This window comes from Chiloscyllium plagiosum, unplaced genomic scaffold, assembly GCF_037043375.1.
Source record: "Chiloscyllium plagiosum isolate Xiang-an unplaced genomic scaffold, Cpla_swu_hap1 HiC_scaffold_52, whole genome shotgun sequence".
NCBI classification, from domain to species: domain Eukaryota; kingdom Metazoa; phylum Chordata; class Chondrichthyes; order Orectolobiformes; family Hemiscylliidae; genus Chiloscyllium; species Chiloscyllium plagiosum.
The window spans coordinates 8,127,690-8,146,486 of NW_028270190.1; the positions used below are offsets into that span (position 1 = coordinate 8,127,690).

The 18,797-nt window shown below is 49.4% G+C and overlaps 1 protein-coding gene across 1 annotated transcript in view; it reads left to right on the forward strand.

The window, feature by feature from the left end:
* The window catches only part of LOC148134778 (putative G protein-coupled receptor 139), a 47,114-nt gene extending 43,887 nt beyond the window's left edge, over positions 1 to 3,227 (forward strand). The window contains exon 3 of the mRNA XM_087985362.1: positions 2,317 to 3,227. Within this exon, the coding sequence (XP_087841488.1) occupies positions 2,317 to 3,227 (911 nt within the window). The remainder of the gene's footprint in view (positions 1 to 2,316) is intronic.
* Positions 3,228 to 18,797: the final 15,570 nt, after the last annotated feature.

An 18,797-nucleotide genomic window follows, 5' to 3' on the forward strand; every position in this document is an offset into this window, starting at 1 on the left:
CAGAAGCAAGGTAATTGATGACGCATCTGAATATTATTGGACATAGGACATACCCTGATGGATTTCAGCAGAGATTTGAAAGCTGAGTACAGGATTAAGGATAGGATTCTTGGTAGTGTGGAGGAACAGAGGGATCTTGGGGTGCAGGTACATAGATCCCTTAAAATGGCCACCCAAGTGGACAGGGTTGTTAAGAAAGCATATGGTGTTTTCGCTTTCATTAACAGGGGGGATTGAGTTTAAGAGTCGTGAGATCTTGTTGCAGCTCTATAAAACTTTGGTTAGACCGCACTTGGAATACTGCGTCCAGTTCTGGTCGCCCTATTGTAAGAAAGATGTGGATGCTTTGGAGCGGGTTCAGAGGAGGATTACCAGGATGCTGCCTGGACTGGAGGGCTTGTCATATAAGGAGAGGTTGACTGAGCTCGGACTCTTTTCACTGGAGAACAGGAGGAAAAGAGGGGACCTAATTGAAAGGTATACAAGTTAATGAGAGGCATAGATAGAGTCGATAGCCAAAGACTATTTCCCAGGGCAGAAATGATTAACACGAGGGATCATTGGTTTAAGCTGGTGAGAGGAAAGTATAGAGGAGATGTCAGAGACGGGTTCGTTATACAGAGAGTTCTGAGAGGATGGAATGCGTTGCCAGCAGCAGTTGTGGAGGCAGGGTCATTGGGGTCATTTCAGAAACTCCTCGACATACATATGGTCACAGAAATTTGAGGGTGCATACATGAGGATCAGTGGTCGGCACAACATCGTGGGCTGAAGGGCCTTTTCTGTGCTGTACTGGTCTATGTTCTATGTTCTATGTTCTATGTTCTATGACAGACCCTACATAAACTCAACAATCTACTTTTGTGCCAGGTTTGACTCTAACAAGCATCGTATTGAGACCTCGCCCTTCTTAGTCAGTGGTGGACGTGCGGAGGCACTCTTTGTGTTGGATATTGAAGTCCCAAACACAGAGTACGGTCTGTGTCCTTGTGTCCCTCATGCTTCCTCCGATTTGTTTTCAACATTGAGGAGAATTGAGCTATCGCCGAGGGGTGGTGTGGAGGGCAGTAGATTTCTATCATCAAGCGCTTTCCTTGAACATCTTTGAACTGTTATCATTAGATTTCTTGGTTCTCGAATGAATGTTGGGGAATTACAAAGTAACTTCTTTCCTGACTGTATCCCACGGTGCCCCCATCACTGTTGGGTTTGTATTGCTGGTGGGACAGAATATGCCCAGGTTTGGTCCTGGGGCTTCGTGAAACATTACCCATCAAGCCTGATTCGGTGAGTATGATGTTTCCTGACCGGGACTATATGGAGATGAAAGGCAACCAGGAGGAATAATGGTATAGAAAATGGAAGAAACGCACTCTAACTGAAGGTGTGTGATGTTTTCAAACATGTTCGAGAAATTCAATGTATACATTGAGGTAAATGGATATGATTTAAATACGTTAGAGAGACGTGGTGACAGAGTGGTCGACAATGGGAATTGAATATCAAACATATTTTATGTTTGGGAAATTTATACAAAACTGAGAACGAAGTCAGGTAGATCTCCGAATAAAGCATAGCGTGAGTACAAAAGAGAATCTTACAACAAATAATTAAGGTATTGGTTTAATGTTTTTGTTTTTGTGTGCAACGTGCCGGTTGAGTCGAGTTTGGTGGGTGATTTCCGACAGAGGCTGAGTGGGACTCATCAACGTTAATGGACATAAGTGCCCTTGTGAGAGGAATATTTGTGTCTTTATCACATTTTATATCCGACGTTCTCTGGCATACTCTTTCACATTTATTGGGAATTGCCAGATTCAATTAACTGAAAAAAAAAATAAGATCCCAAGGGAAGAGTAACGTTACAGCAGGAAGATGACACTATTATGACATACCCACCTGCATGTAAAGGGGTGAGGACATTTCCTCTGCGTTTACAATTATTCAAGACAGAGATTGACGACATTTTAGACTTGAATATAGAAATTCCCAACCTCCGTTTGTCTTAAAGTAACTGCGAGTATTCTAAACGGTAAAGAAGTATTTTTACTCTTGAATGATCAAGTGTTTGTGATTGTTCTTGAAACCATCTGTTTGTATGGATGTGTGTCTGTGTGTTTGGGAACAGACAGTTTCTTGTGCATTACATAACAATTTTGTAAATAACTCAGAACTTCCCATCTGTTATTTCAGCTCCCATTAATTCAATAGATCTCCGAAGACAGTAAAATATTTGAAAATCTCACTTGCTCCTTAATCAAACTGGTCACTTTCCCCCAGACTGATGTATAATGTGTTTGCTTTCCTTTCTCACAGTTACCGTATTGACGATCTACGTCCTGCTTTATAAAGATTGTGGATTGTCTCAGTGCATCAGACGTTACCTGGGGGCCATGGCAGTGGCGGATCTACTGGTCATTATCCTCGACCTGATAATGAGACACATTCCCATTATTTATGCCGAACAGTTTTATTTCCTGAGGTACTCCATCCCCGTGTGTAATATCCATGCCGTCCTGCTTTATGCAGCAACTGACTGTTCTGTTTGGTTCACCGTCACTTTCACCTTTGATCGGTTTGTGGCCATATGTTGCCAGAAGCTGAAACGTAAATATTGCAGTGAGAAAACAGCGGCTGTCGTTCTGGGAACAGTGACCGTGCTGGCCTGTTCAAAGAACGTCTTCTGGTATTTTATGTATTTACCTTGGTATTGGTTGGAGAACCCCACTTGGTTTTGTGCTCTAACTATGGATGTTCTATTATCCCCTTTCTGGCTCAAACTCGAGTTCCTTCAACACATTCTGAACCCAGCTACCCCATTCCTCCTCATACTGCTGTTCAATGTTTTCACCATCAGACACATTTTAGTGACAAGCAGAGCCCGCAGCAGACTCCGGGCTCACACCGATGGGGTCGCTCAGTCGGACACAGAAATGAGAAATCGAAAAATATCCATCATTTTACTGTTTGTGATCTCGGCCAATTTCATCCTGCTATGGTCAACGTTAATGGTGTATTCCATATGGTTCCGGATGACAGCGAATGGATATTCTCCTTTGATTACACCGGGTTTTATGATGGAATTGGGCCACATGCTGCAGCTCCTCAGTTGTTGCACAAACACCGCGATTTATGCCGTGACCCAGACTAAGTTCAGACAGCAGCTGAAGAATGTGCTGAAATATCCAGTTACCCAAATTCATCAATCAATCAAGTTCACTCTTTAATCAATCCATCCGGAATTTTCTCATTCAGTTCAGCAATTCAACAATGAAGCAGCCTGTTGGTATGGTAACAGACTGAGTGTCGTGCTGGATTGTCTAACCCTATCCCACAGTGGGATACAGGGACAGATTTCAATGTTGCTCTCAATTCAGAGGCCAGTGAGAAAAGGCACCATCCCACTGATTGTGTTGATCACTTCAATTTGTAAACAATAAAAAAACATGCTCATTAGAACGTGCCAAGGAGAAGAGAGAACAATATTTTTGTTTGACTTTGTGTTGAAGAAGCTGAGCTGGAGAGAGAGAGAGAGAGACTCCTCCCCAAGTTCTCGTACTCATGGATGGTGAGCGGAACAGGGACTGACCTCAGAAGTTGGGTTAAAGTCACTCTGTCATTGCTTTCAAATCCAAGTCAACCAATCCACCTGGCCTCGTTATAATTAATCTCTCTTCCTTTGTACCACTCCTTCCATATCTCCCTCCCAGCATTACACTGTGCTTCTATCTCTCTCCCCTCCCATTTACACACTATATTTCACTGTCAGCCTTTCCTCATTCTCCTTCACTCACTCTCTGTCCTGCACTCACTTCTTCCAATCTCCCATTCTCCGATACTCTCTGCCTCGAATCCTCTCCAAACTTCCGTTGTTGGGGGAACACAGGAGGGATGTGGATCTTCAGGCCGATATTAGGTTTGCAGTTTGTGGCTTGAGTCAAATGCCGTTGGTAGGGAAATGGTGGAAGTGAGAGCATTGGCCGTTACTCGGGGGTAAACACAGGGATGGGAGCATAGGCTATGGCTGGGGATCAATTGTAGAATTGGGACAAGAGTCTGATACACGTGGAAGATAATGTGTGGGACCCATTGTCTGTTACGCAGGGAATAGATCATGGATGTGATCAAAGCTGACCCTGAAAGTGATTAACTGGGAAGGGATTCGCAGGCCAGTGCACAGGGTAGGGAGTGTATGGAGAGTGAGCGTGTGGCGATTGAGCATGACAGTGGGGGAATGTGTGGGACAGAGAACATGGCGGTGGGGAGTGGACGCCGGAGTGAGTGTGATGGTGTGTGAGTGAGCTGAGGAGTGAGCATGATGGTTGTGGAGTGTGTGGGGGAGTGAGTGTGACGATGGGATAGAGTGCACTTTCATGCGCGTGATGATGGGCGAGAGTGCAGTGGAGTGTGTGCGATGGTGGGGAGTGTGTCGGAGAGTCAGAGTGACAGTGGGTGAGCACACAGATGAGTAGTCAAGACAGTGGGGGAATGTGTGGGGGTGCAAGCGTGACAGTAGGAGAGTGAGCAGTAGAGTCGCTGTGACGTGTGGAAGAGTGTAGAGGATTGAGCGTGATGGTGAGGGAAATGTGTGGGGTGGTGAGCATGACAGAGGGGGTGTGGGGGAGTAAGCATGATGGTTGGGGACTGTGTGATGGAGTGAACATGACGGTTGGAGATTGAGCGAGAGTGCACGTGATGGAGGGGGATTGTCTGATGAAGTGCGCTTGAGCGTGGAGAGTATGTAGGGAAGTGAACACAGTGGGGCGAGTGTGCGGGGGAGTGAGCATGATGGTGGGGGATTATGCTGGCGAGTGAGAATGAATACGGAGATAGTGTGGGGGTGAGCGTGACGGATTGCCATTATGCAGAGTGTGAGCATGACGGTGGGGGAAGGAGCGTGATGTTGGGGTTGTGTGTGGGGTGGGATCATGATGATGGGGTGTGTGGAGGAGGGAGCATGACAGACGACCGTGTGGTGGAAGTGAGTGCGACGGTGGTGGAGTGTGTAGTTTATTCAGCATGATGGTTGGGAAGTGTGTGCAAGGAAGTGAGCATGATGATGGGGAGTGTGTGAGGAAGTGATTGTGACAGTCAGGGAGAGGTCAGGATTGCGTAATGGTGTTCTAGTGTGCAGAGGTGTGAGAGAAATGGTGTAGTAATGGGTGGAAGTATTTGTGACGCTGAGCTCGTGTGTGGTGAAGCACGACAGTGGGTTTAGTGTGCGGTAAGTGAGAGTAAAAGTGGGTGGTGTTTGGAGGATTGGGCATGACAGAGTTGTAATGTGCGGGAGAGTGAGCATGAGAAAAGGTTTGTGAGGGGGTGACTCAGCATGGTGATGTGGAAGTGTGCAGCAGAGTTGGTGTGATGGTGCGTTTAGTGTGGGGGTGAGTTTGACGGATGGACAGGGTGCAGGAGTATGAGCGTGATGGGGGATGTGTGCAGAGGAGTGAGCGTGTTAGTGCGTGAGTGTGCGAGAGAGTGAGCCTGAAAGTGGGGTAGTATGTGGGTGAGTGAGCTAGATGGTGTGACAGTATGCACGGATGTAATCGTGATCATACAGGAACGTGTGATGGAGTGAGTTTGACTGTGTCACGGTGATGATGATGGAGTGAGTGTGAAGCGTTCAGGTTGATTCTGTAGGAGTGAGAGTGAGTCTGTCAATGCGATGATGATGGAGTGAGTGAGTGGGCCAGTGTTGCGGTGACAGAGTGACTGTGAGGGATTCATGGTGAGTGATGGAGTAAGTGTGAGGTGGTGAAGGCGAAAGTGAAGGAGTGAGTCTGAGGGGTCAGGGTGACGTTGATGGAGAGAGCTTGATGGGGTCAGGGTGACAGTGATGGAGTGCGCGTGAGGGTGTCAGGATAATGGTGATCGAGTGAGTGTGAATGGGCCAGGGTCATGGTGAAGGAGTGAGTGTGGGGTGTAGGGTAATGGTGACTCGGTGCGTGTGAAGAGGTCAGGGTGATGGTGACAGAGTGAGTGTGAGGGTGTCAAGGTGACGGTGGTGGAGTCAGTATGAGGGGGTCAGGGTCCCAATGACAGAGTGAGTGTGAGGTGGTCAGGGTGAAGGTAATGGAGAGGGTGTGAGGATGTAAGATGATGGTGCCGGAACGAGTATGATGGATCAGGCTAAGGGTAACAGAGTGAGTGTGAGAGGGTCATGGTGAAGGTGATGCAGTGCTTGTGAGGAGTCAGCGTGACGGTGATTGGGTGAGTGTGAAGAGGTCAGGGTGGCAGTGACAGAGTGAGTGTGGGGGTCATAATAACGGTGACGTAGTGAGTGTGAGGGGTCTATCTGAGAATGATGGAGTCAGTGTGAGGGTGCTTAAATGATGGTGACAGAGTGACTATAAGGCTGGCAGGGTGAGGGAACTGCAGTGAGTGTGAGGGTGGACAGTGGATGGCGACAGAGTGGGTCTGACGGGTCAGGGGGACTGTAACAGAGTGTGTGTGTGGGTTTCATGGTGACAGTGACAGAGTGGATGTAAGGGGGCCAGGATGACGCTGGTGGAGTGAGTGTGAAGTGATCAGTGTGACAATGAGCGAGTGAGCCTGAAGGGTGACAGTAACAGAGTAAGTGAGAACAGCAGGTTACGATGATGTGACAGAGTGAGTGTGAGGGGGTCAGGATGACAGTGATGGAGTGCACGCGACGGTTCAGAGTGACAGTCAGCGAATGACTCTCGGGGTGATGGTGATGGAATAAGTGAGAGTGAGTGGGTTGCAATGACCGGGGGGGGGGGGGAGCGAGTGTGAGTCAGTCACTTTGATGGTGACAGAGTGACTGTGAGCAGGTCAGGGTGACGATGTGGGAGTGAGTGTGAGTGTGTCAATCTGATGGCGATAGAGTGAGTGTCCAGGGGTCAGGGTCAAGGTGAATGAGTGAGTGTGGGGAGTAAGGGAGACGGTGACAGAGTGAGTGTGATGGGGTCAGGGTGACAGTGATTGAGTGAGTGTAAGTGGGTCACGGTCATGGTGAATGAGCCAGTGTGAGCGGTCAGGGAGACGGTCATGGTGTGAGTGTGAGGGTGTCAGTGTGGTAGTGTTGGAGTGAATGTGAGGATTTCAGGGTGATAGTGATGGAGTGAGTGTGAGGGGTTCAGGGTCACGTGAATGAGTGAGTGCGGGGGTCAGGATGACGGTGACTGGCTGAGTTTGAGGTGGTCAGTGCGAGGGTGACAGAGTGAGTGTGAGGGGTACAGCGTGAAGGTGATGGAGTGGGTGTGAGGGCGTAAAATGTTGGTGACAGAGTGAGTCTGATGGAGCAGGGTGATGGTGACAGAGTGAGTATGCGAGGATCAGAGTGATGGAGACTGGGTGAGTGTGAAGAGGTCAGTGTGATAGTACAGAGTGAATGTGAGGGTGACAGTTTGACGGTGATGGAGTAAGTATGAGGGGGTCAGGGTCAAGATGACAGAGTGATTGTGTGGGAGTCAGAGTGATAGTGCTGTAGTGAGTGTGAGGGATCAGTCTGAGGATGATGGAGCCAGTGTGACGGTGTTAAAATTATGGTGACAGAGTGATTGTGAAGTGGTCACGGTGAGTGTGACGGAGTGATTGTGAGGGAGTCCGGGAGAGGGTGATGTAGTGACTGTGAGGGTGCAAAATGATGGTGACAGAATGAGTGGGACAGTGACAGTAACGGTGACAGGTTTAGTGTGAATGTATCAGGGTGACAATAATGGAGTGAGTGTGAGGGCGTGAGGATAATGGAGTTAGCGTGTGTGTTTCATGGTGACAATGATGGAATGGGTGTAAGGTGGCCAGGATGACGATGGCGGAGTGAGTGCAAGGGGATCAGCGTGACAGTTAGCGAGTGATTATGAGGGGTGACAGTGACAGAGTAAGTGAGAATAAATGGGAGACGATGATGCTGATGAAGGGAATGTCAGTGCGTAACGGTGATGGTGACACAGTGAGTGTGAAGGTAACGGTGTGGGAACGAGTGTGAGTGTGTCAGTGTGGTGGTCGTGGAATGAATGTGAGGGGGTCAGGGTCACAGCGAATGAGGGAGTGTGAGGGGATGAGTATGAAGACGTCAGGGAGAGTGATGGAGTGAGTGTGAGGCTGTCAAGGTCACAGTGATGGAGTCAGTGTGAGGGGGTCAGGGCCACGATGACAGAGTGAGTGTGAGCGGTCAGGGTGACGGTGATGGAGGGTGTGCTAGGGAATCAGGCAGACGGTAATTGGGTGAGTGTGAAGAGGTAAGGGTAACTGTGACAGAGTGAGTGTAAGAGTGTCAAGGTGATGGTGATGGAGTGAGTGTGAGGGGGTCAGTGTCGTCGGGACAGAGAGACTGGGAAGGTGTCAGGGTAATGGAGTGAGTGCATAAGTTTCATGGTGACAGTGATGGAGGACAAAGTGGTTAAGGTTACAGTGAGGGGTCAGAGTGACAGTGACGGAGTGAGTGTGAGTGTGTCAGGGTGAAGGCGATGGAGTAAGTGTGTAGGGGTCAGTGTCACAGTGACAGAGTGACTGTGAGACGGTAAGGGTGACAATGACTTGGTGAGTGCGAGGGTGTCAAAGTGACAGTGGTGGAGCGAGTGTGAGGGTGTCAGCTTTATGAAGACAAATTGAGTGTGAGGGGGTCAGGATGACGGTGTCACAGTGAGTGTGAGGAGGTCAGAATAATGGTGACAGTGTGAGTGTGACGCGGTCAGGTTGAAGGCGATGGAGTGAGTGTGAAAGGGTCAGGGTCACAGTGACAGAGTGACGTGAAAAGGTCAGGGTGACAGTGACGCGGTGAGCGTGAGGAAGTCAGGGTGGAAGTGACAGAGTGAGTGTGAGGGTGTCAAGATGACATTGGTGGAGCAAGTGTGAGGGGGTAAGGTTTATAAAGATGGAGTGATTGTGCGGTGGTCAGGGTAACGGTGCCAGAGGGAATGTGAAGAGGTCAGAATGATGGTGACGGAGTAAGTGTGAGTGGGTCAGGATGACAGTGATGGAGTGAGTGTGAGGGGGTGAGGGTGATGGTGACGGGGTGAGTGTGAAGAGAGCAGGGCAAGATGACAGAGCAAAGGTGATCCTGTCAGTGTGACAGGGAGGGAGAGAGTGTGTCGGTGTCAGTATGACAGTGATGGAGTGAGTGTGAAGGGGTCAAAGTGATGGAGATGCTGCAAGTGTGAGGGGGCAGGCTCACAATTACAGTTTGAGTGTGATGGGGTGACGGGGATGAAGTGAGTGCGACTATCTCAGGCTGACAGTGACGGAAAGATTGTGTCAGGGTCAGTGTGATTATGTTGGAGTGGGTCTGAGGGGGTCATGGAGACAGTGACAGCGTGAGTGTGTGGGGTCAGGAAGACGGTGACGGAGTGTGTGTGAGCCGGTCAAAGTGAGGCTGCTGCTATAAGTGTGAAGGAGCAGGGTCACGATGACAGTGTGAGTGCTAGTGGGTGAGGGTGACGGGGATAAAGGGAGTGTGACTATCTCAGGCTGACAGTGATGGAGAGATTGTGTCGGGGTCAGAGTGATTATGATGGAGTGAGTCTGAGGGGGTCGTGGTGACAGTGATGGAGTGAGTGTGAGTGTGTCAAACTGGTGGCAATGGCGTAAGTGTGAGGGGGTCAGGTTACGATGACAGTGTATGTGCGAGGAGGTGAGGGTGACGGGAATGGCGTGAGTTTGAGTACGTCGGGGTGACAGTGAGGGAGAGTGTGTGTCGGAGTCAGTGTGAAGGCGATCGAGTGAGGTTGAAGGGGTCGTGGTGAGGCTGAAGGAGCGAGTTTGAGAGTATTAAATTGATGGTGACAAAATGAATGTGACGTGGTCAGAGTGAAGGGTGACAGAGTAAGTGTGAAGGAATCAGGGTGAACATGTCAGAATGAGCGTGATGGCGTCAGAGTGACATGACGAAGTGAGTGGGAGTGAATCAAGGTGACCTTGACGGATTGCTTGTGAGGGTGTCAGGCTTACAGTGATGGAGTAGAGTACGTGGGTGTGAGGGTGACGGGGATGAAGTGATTGTGAGAATGTCAGGGTGACAGGGAGAGGGAGAATGTGAAGGGGTCAGTGACGGCAATGGATTGAGTGTGGGTGGGTCATGGTGACAATGACAGTGTGAGTGTGAGGGGTCAGGAAGATGGCGAAGGGTTGGGTGTGAGGGGGTCAGGGTGAGGGTAATGGAGTGAGTTTGAGGGTGTAAAAATGATGGTGAAAGAGTGAGTTTGTTGGGTCAGGGTGACGGTAGCTGAGTGAGTGTGAGGGCGTCAGGGTTAAGGTGATGTATAATGTGAGAGTGTCAGGGTTATGGTGACCTGTTGAGTGTGAGGAGGTCAGGGTGACAGTGATGGAGTGAGTGTGCGGCGTCAAGGTGACGATGTCAGTGTGAGGGGTCAGGGTCATGATGACAGAGTGAAGATGAGGCAGTCAGGGTGAGAGTGACAGAGTGAGTGTGAGTGGTCAGTGTGACGATGGTGGAGTGAGTATGAGGGAGGCTGAGCGATCGTGTCAGTGTGTGGGTTTCTTGCTGACAGTGACGGAGTGAGTATAAGGGGTTCAGGATGACGGTGATGGAGTGAGTGTGAGTGGATCAGGGTGACAGTGAGCGAGTGAGTGTCAGGGATGATGGTGCTGGAGTGAGAGAACGAGGGTTACGATGATGGTGATGGAGCGAGCGTGAATGAATGACGGTGATGGTGACAGAGTGTTATGGGGTCAGTATGACAGTAATGGAGTGCATTTGAGAGTGTCAGGGTGACGCTGATGGAGTGAGTGTTAAGGGGTCAGGGTCATGGTGACAATAGTGTGAGGGTGTCAGAATGACAGAGATGGGGTGAGTGTGAAGATGTGAGCGTGACAGTGATGTTTTGAGTATGAGGGTGTCAAGTTGATGTTGATGGAGTGACTATGTGGGTGTTAGGTTCATGGTGATGGAGTGAGTGTGTGGGGTCAGGGTCATGTTGACGGATTAAGTGTGAGTACATCAATGTGATGATGATGGAGTGAGTGTGAGAGGATCAGTGTCGTGGTGACAGAGACTGTTTGAGTGTGTCAGGGTGATGAAGTGAGTGTGTAGTGTTTATGATGATAGTGACGGAGTGAGTGTGACAGGGTCAATGTGACAGTGACAGAGTGAAGGTGACAGGGTCAGCGTAATGGCGATGGAGTGAGTGTGAGGGTGAGGGTGATGTTAACGGGGTGAGTGTGAAGAGGGCAGGGCGAAAGTGATAGAGTGAGGGTTATGGTGTCAAGGTGACACGGCTGGAGCGAATGTCGGGGTCAGTGTGACGGTGATGGAGTTAGTGTGAGGGGTTCAAAGTGATGCGATGCTTTAAGTATGAGGGGGCAAGGTCATGATTACAGCGTGAGTATGAGGAGATGAAGGTGACGGGATGAAGTGTGTGTGACTATCTCAGGCTGACAGTGACGGATAGATTGTGTCAGAGTTATTGTGATTATGATGGAGTGAATGTGAGGAAGGTCATGGTAACAGTGTCAGTGTGAGTGTGTGTGGTCAAGACGATGGTGACGGAGTGAGTGTGATAGGGTCAGAGTAAGGTTGAATGACTGAGTTTGAGCGTGTTAAAAAGCTGCTAACTGTGAGTGTGAGGTGGTCATTGTGAATGATGACAGATGAGTGTGAAGGAATCAGGGTGATCGTGATGGACTGAATGAGATGGGGCCAGAGTGACATGATGAAGTGAGTGTGAGGGAATCAGCGTGACAGTGATAGAGGATGGTGATGGGTTCAGGGTGTCAGAGAGAGTGTGGGGGGTTAGCGTGACAGAAACCGTGTGTGTGAGAGGGTCAAGGTTACAGTGGAGGTGTGATCAACGAGGTCCAGATTATGTTGATGGAGTGCAAGCGTGAATGTCAGGGTGACGGTGACAGAGCGACTATGAGGGTGTCAGGATTATGGCGATGGACTGAGTGTGAGAGGATCAGGATCACGGTGGCAGAGTGCGTGTGAGGGGCTCAGGGGTGACGGTGACGGAGTGAGTGTGAAGAGCGTATCGCAAGAGTGAAGGAGTGAGTGTGATGGTGTCAAGGCGACAGTGATGGAGTGAGTTTGAAGGGGTGAAATTGATGAAGATGAAGTGGGTGTGAGCACGTCAGGATGACAGGGAGGGAGAGAGTGTGTCGGGATCAGTGTGCCGGTGATAGAGTGAGTGTGAGGGGGTCAGGATGAGGTTGAGGGAGTCAGTTTGAGGGTGTAAAAATGATGATGACAGAGTGAGTGTAAGACGGTCAGGGTGAGTGTGGGAGTGTGAAGGAATCAGATTGACCGTGACAGAGTGAGTGTTTGGGGGTCAGGGTGATGGTGATGGAGCAGAGTATGAGAGGGTTGAGGGTGACGGGGATGAAGTGAGTGTGAGTATGTCAGAGTGACGGGCAGGGGGAGAGTATGTCTGGGTCAGTGAGACGGAAATAGATTGAGGGGGTCTTGGTGACAGTGACAGTTTGAGTGTGAGGTGTCAGGAAGATGGTGACGGAGTGTGTGTGACGGGGTCAGGGTGAGGGTAATGGAGTGAGTCTCAGGGTGCAAAAATGATGGTGACAGAGTGACTCTGATATGTCACAGTGACGGTGAGTGAGTGAGTGTGAGTGCGTCAGGATTACGATGATGGAGTGAATGTTAGGGTGTCAAGGCTGATGGTGATTTGGTGAATGTGAAGAGGTCAGTGTGACAATAATGGAGTGAGTGTGAGGCTGTACAGTTGACGGTGATGGAGTCAGTGTGAGGTGTCAGGGTCACAATGACAGAGTCAATATGAGGTGGTCCAAGTGAGGGTGACAGAGCGAGCGTGAGGGGTCAGGGCAATGTTGACAGAGTGAGTGTGAGGAGTCAGGGTGATGATGGCGGAGTGAGTGTGAGGGTGTCCGGGTGTTGGAGTGAATGTGTTGGTTTTATGCTGAGAGAGATGGAGTGAGTGTGAGGGGTTCAGGATGACAGTGATAGAGTGAGTGTGAGTGAATCAGCGTGACAGTGAGCGAGTGAGTGTCAGTGATGATGGTGCTGGAGTGAGAGCATGTGGGTTACGATTATGGGGATGGCGTGAATGCGAGTTTGTCAGATAGGGTCAAAGTGATGGTGTGCGACGGGGTCAGGGCGATGGTGCTGGAGTGAGTGTAAGGGTGTTAGGGTGATGATGCCAAATTGAGTGTGAGGCGGTCAGGGTTGTGAAGGAGTGAGTGTTAGTGGTATTGGTGACGCAATGGAGTGAACGGTCAGAGTGACAGTGACAGAGTGAGTGTGATGAGATCAGGGTAACGGTATGGAGTAGAGTGAGAGGGGGTCAGGGTGATGTTGATGAAGGGAATGTGATGGTATTACGGTGACGGTGACAGTACGAGGGCATGGGGTCCCAGTGGTGGTGCTGGAGTGACTGTGAGGTGCTCATGGTGACAGTTTTCAGAGAGAGTGTGAGGAGGCCAGGGTGAGAGTGATGGAGTGAGTGTAAGGGGATCAGGGTGACGGTGATGGAGAGACTGCACGGGAGTCAGGGTGTCAGTGATAGAGTAAGTGTAAGGGGGTGAGGATGACAGTTAGGATGGATGGTGAGGAGGTCAGGGTGATAATAATAGTGTGTGTGTGTGGGTCAGAGTGATGGTCAAGATTAAGTGAGAGGGTTGAAGGGAGACAGTAGGGTGTGAACGCTATACGGTCACAGAGGTAGTGGGGGAATAATTTCGAGGGGATCAGGATGAAAGTGTAGGAGTGTGTGTGACTATATCAGGATGATAGTGATGGAGTGAGTGTGAGAGGCTCAAGGTGATGATGACAGAGTGAATCAAAGGGGCTCAGGGTGAGAGTGATCGGGTGAGCGTGAGGGCGTCAGGTTAGGGTAACGTTGTGAGAGTGAGGTGGTGAGTATGAACGTGCAAGAATGAGTATGATTGGGTCAGGGTGATGGAATCAGTGTGAGAGTGATGGAGTGAGTGTGAGGGGCTCAGGGTGAGGATGACAGAGTGACTGTGATAGAGTGAGGATGCCAGTACATGAGTGACAATAATGGAGTCAGGGTGACAGTGACCGGGTGTGTATGAGCAGGACATTAATGGTGACAGAGCTAGTGTCAGGGGACAGTGTGACAGTGAGGGAGTGAGTGTGAGGGCTTGAGGGTGTTGGTGACAGTGTGAAAGGGTTAGGGTGATGGTGAGGGAATGAGTGTGAGGTTGTCAGAGTAAGACTGATGGAGTGAATGTGAGGGGGTCATGGTGACAGTGACGGAGTGAGTGTGAGGAGGACAGCGTGGTGGTAACAGTGCAAATGTCAGTTGACAGTGAGGGAGGGAGTGTGAAGGCGTCAGAGTGTTCCTGACTGTATGAATGTGAGGGCGTCAGGGTGACGGTAGTGAAGTGAGTTTGAGGTCAGGGCGACCGTGACAGAGTGAGTTTCAGTTGGACAGGGTGATGGTGATGGAGTGAGTGTGAGGGAGTTCTGAGTAATGGTGATGGAGAGAATGTAAGTGTGGTGTGACGATGACTGAGAGAACGTGAGGGTGTTAATGTGATAGTAAGGGAGTGTTTGCTAAGGTGTGAGGGTGCTGGTGTAGGAGCGAGTGTGAGGTGGTTTGGGTGACGGTGACAGCGTGAGAGTGATGTGTAAAGTTGATTGTAATGGAGTGACTGTGAGGTGGCCAGGGTGACTGTGATGGAGTGAATGTGAGGGGATTGGGATGACAGAGTGAATGTGAGGGACGCATGGTGATGGTGAGTGTGAGGGGATCTGGGTGACGATGACGGAGTAATGTTGTGTGGGATCATGTTGATGTGAAGGAGTCAGGGTCACGGAGACGGAGTGAGTGTGAGATTGATAGTGTAGGAGTGAGTATGAGTCCGTCAGGTTGATAGTGATGGAGTGAGTGTGAGGGGGTCAAGTTAATGATGACGGAGTGAATCTGAAGGGGTCAGGCTCAGAGTGACTGGGTATGGGTGAGGGGGTCAGTTTGAGGGTGATGGCATAAGAGTGAGGGCTAAGGTTGACTGTCAAGTAGTGAGTGTGAGAGGGTGAGGGTGACATTGAAAGAGTGACAATGAAGGGGTCAGGGTGAGGGAGAAGAAGTGAATGTGAGGAGGACAGGGTGTTGATGACCGAGCTAGTGTCAGTGGTTAGTGAGAAAGTAAGGGAGTGAATGTGAGGGCGTCAGGGTAATAGTGAGACACTGAATGTGAGGCAGTCAGAATGACAGTGATGGAGTGTGTGGGGGTGTCAAGTTGAAGGTGATGGAGAGAGTGTGATGTGGTCACATTGACATTAACAGAGTGTTTAGGAAAATGGTGATGGTGACGGATGAGCATGAGGGCGACAGGGGTATGGCGATAGTGATTGTGAGGTGGACAGGCTGCCAGTGACGGAGTGAATATGAGGGGGAGAGGGTGACGGTGAAGGAGTTAATGTGGGCAATCATGGTGACAGAGTGAGAGGGTGGGTTTAAGCCTCATGGTGATCGATTAAGTGTGAGCGTGTCTGGTGATGGTGACATAGTAAGTGTATTGCTCTCAGCATGACAGTGAAAGAGAGACTGCAAGGAGGGATCGGGGGATTTTGATGGAATGAGCGTGTTCGTGGCGAGGTTGAGAGTGATGGAGTGAGTATATGGGGGTCAGGATGATGGTGTGGAGTGTGAGGGGGTCAACTGAATGTGACAGAGTGAGGCCAATGAGTTCAGGGTGACAGTAACAGAATGAGTGTGAGTGGACATGGTGATAGTGATGGAGTGAGTGTGATTGGGTCAGAGCGATGGTCAGGATTGAGCGTGAGGGTTACAGGGAGACAGTAGGGTCTGAATGTTATACGGTCAGGGAGACAGTGGGAGAGTTAATATGAGGGGATGAAGATAACTGCGTGGGAGCGGCTGTGAGTATATCTGGTTCATAGTGTATGAGTGACTGTGAATATGTCAGTTTGATAGTGATTGACTGCGTATGAAAGGTTCAAGGTGATGATTATAGAGTGAATGTGAAGGGGTCAGGGTGAGAGTGACGGGCTAAGCGTGAGGAGCTCAGGTTAAGGGTGACGGAGTGAGAGTGAGGGTTGAGGGTTAATGAGAAGGACTAAGTGTGAGTGGGTCAAGGTGAGGGTGACCGAGTGAATGTTAGTAGGTGAGAGTTACAGTGAAGATGTGACTGTGAGGGTGTCAGGGTGTTGGTGACAGTGTCAAAGTGAATCAGTTAGGGTGATAGTGAGGGAGTTAGGATGAAAGTGAGAGAGTGAGTATGAGGGGAGATCAGTGTGGTGTTGATCAAGTTATTGTGACATGAACAGGGTGAAACTGACGGAGTCTTTGTGACAGGTTCAGGGTAACTTTGATGGAATGTGCGTGACTTGCATTTGGTGACAGTGATGGATTGAGTGTGAAGGGGTCTGTGATGGCGACATAGTGAGTGTGAGGGGGTCATGGGGACAGTTTGAGGTGGACAGGGTGGCAATGATGGAGTGGGTGTTAGGGGGTTCAGAGTGATGCACATGCAGAGAATGTGAACAGGTCAATGTGACGATGATGGAAAGAATGTAAGGGTGCCATTGTGAAAGTAAGGGAGTGATTACGAATGTGTAAGGGTGACGGTGTAGAAGAGACTTTCAGGTGGTTTGGGTGACCGTGACGGTGTGAGAGTGAGGTGTGAGGTTGACTGTGTCGGAGTGATTGTGGCAACGACAAGGTGACTGTGATATAGTGAGTCTGAGGGGTCAGAGTGATGTTGATGGAGTGAGTGTGAGGGGGTCAGGTTGAAGGTGATGGATTGAGTTTTAGAGCGTTATGTAACAATAAGTAGGTGAGTGTGTGTGGGTCAGTGTGATAGCTGACGATATCGGAGTGAATGTGAGGGTGTCAGTATGAGGGTGATAGAATAAGAGAGAGAGACATGTTGACTTTGAGGGAGTGATTGTGAGTAGGTCAGGGTGACTGCGATGGAGTGATTGTGAGGGGATTGGGATGAGTGTGAGTGTGAGGGACTCAGTGTCATGGTGACTGTCAGGGGTCTGGGTAATGATGATGGAGTGTTTGTGTGGGGGCCAGGTTGACAGTGATGGAATGAATGTGTGGGTGTCTGTTTAACGGTGACGGAGAGAGTGTAAGAGGGACACAACGTCCGTTAGGATTGAGTGTGAGGAGGTCAGGGTGATAGTGATTAAGTGAGTGTGAGTGGGTCAGAGTGACATTCAGGCTTCCCCGTGTTACGCGGGAACAATAAGGTGTGAATGTTATGTGGTCAGGGAGAGAATGGTAGAGTGAATGCGAAGGCTTCAGAAATAAAGGGTAGGAGTGAGTTTGAGTGTATCAGGTTGATAGTGAAGGCATGAGTGTGAGGGGCTCAAGGAGTGATTGCGAGGGTGTCAGGGTGAGAATCACCGGGTGAGCATGGAGGTAGTCAGTTTGAGGGTGCTGCATTGAGAGTGAAGGGGTGAGGGTGACAGTAAAGGATTGAGTGTGAGTGGGTCCTGGTTATGGTGATGAAGCCAGTGTGACGATGATGGAGTGAGTGTGAGGGGAGTCAGGGTGAGGGTGGCCGAATGAATGCGAGGGGGTGAGTGTGTCAGTGAAGGAGTGACAATGAGAGGGTCAGGGTGACCATGATGGAGTGAGTGCGAGAAGGATAGGGTAAAAGATTGAGAGGGTTAGTGTAAGGGTGATAGAGTGAGTGTGATTGGATCAGGGTGACGGTGATGTAGTCAGTCTGAGGTTGACGGGGTGAGTGTGAGGTGTATCAGGGTGAAAGTAATAGAGTGTGTGTGAGGGTTTCAGGGTGACAGTGAAGGAATGACAATGGGGCTTAGGGTGAGGGTGACGGAGTGAGTGTGAGGAGGGCTGTGTGATGGTGATGGCGCTAGTGTCAGGGGCAGGGTGACAGTGAGGGAGTGAGTGTAAGGGCTTCAAGGTGTTGGGGACAGTGTGAAGATGAGGACTTTTGGGTGACAGTGAAGGAGTGAGTGAGTTTGCCAGGGTGTCAGTGACGGAGTGAATGTGAAGGGGTCTGGGACAGGCTGGCTGATGTAGTGGTGGGGATAAGTAAAATTTTGTCATTTAAAAAACATTTGGGAGAAATACATGAATGGGACAGGTATGGAGGGAAATGGGGAAAACGCAGGCAAATGGGAATTGTTTAATTGTGAAAATTGGGCAGAATACGCAGGTTGGGACGTAGGGCCTGCTGAGACGCTCTAAACCTCAGTGCTTCTATATTTGACTTTCTCGGTATGCCACCAGTTCTTCACTGTCACAGGGTCATATACTTGTAATTACTTCCTTAACTGCGTGTCTCAACATTCCAAAGGCAGCAATAGTTCGACAAGGTGTTCCTGAGAATGATGAGGAATGGGTAATAAAAACCTGTTGGTAACAGTAGCTGACATTTCAAAACAATTTTTGCTTCTTCCACTATAATGAATGTGTTTCGCTTTGATATTGTATGCATGCGTGCTAAAATAAGAGGCCCAAACACACAGTTGCTGTGTGAGTAAAATGGAGTGTGTAGTGTTATGACACGGAGTAATTCTCTCTGCTAATTTAAAACAGTCACACAGAAAAAGTTCACTTCGTGCTGATATATATTAAAATTCGACAGACGAAAAAATATGCCAGAGTTTTCTATTTAAAGTCAAAATTAAGCATTTTGTGTTTTAAGTCGGACAGGGAATAAACATTTTTCATGACATTGCATATTAAAATGTTGCAACGTCAGTCCCAAATTCACTGGTTCCTTTTCGGTGATAGAGGATTTCCTCTGTGGATATTGAGTTTGTTCGAAAAGGAATCAACTAGTAATTCAATCCCCTCATCGTCTTTCTGTAACAGTGCAGCTCGGCTCCTACGTCACGAGCATCGATGGCAAATTTAAATGGTTTTCGAAAATTT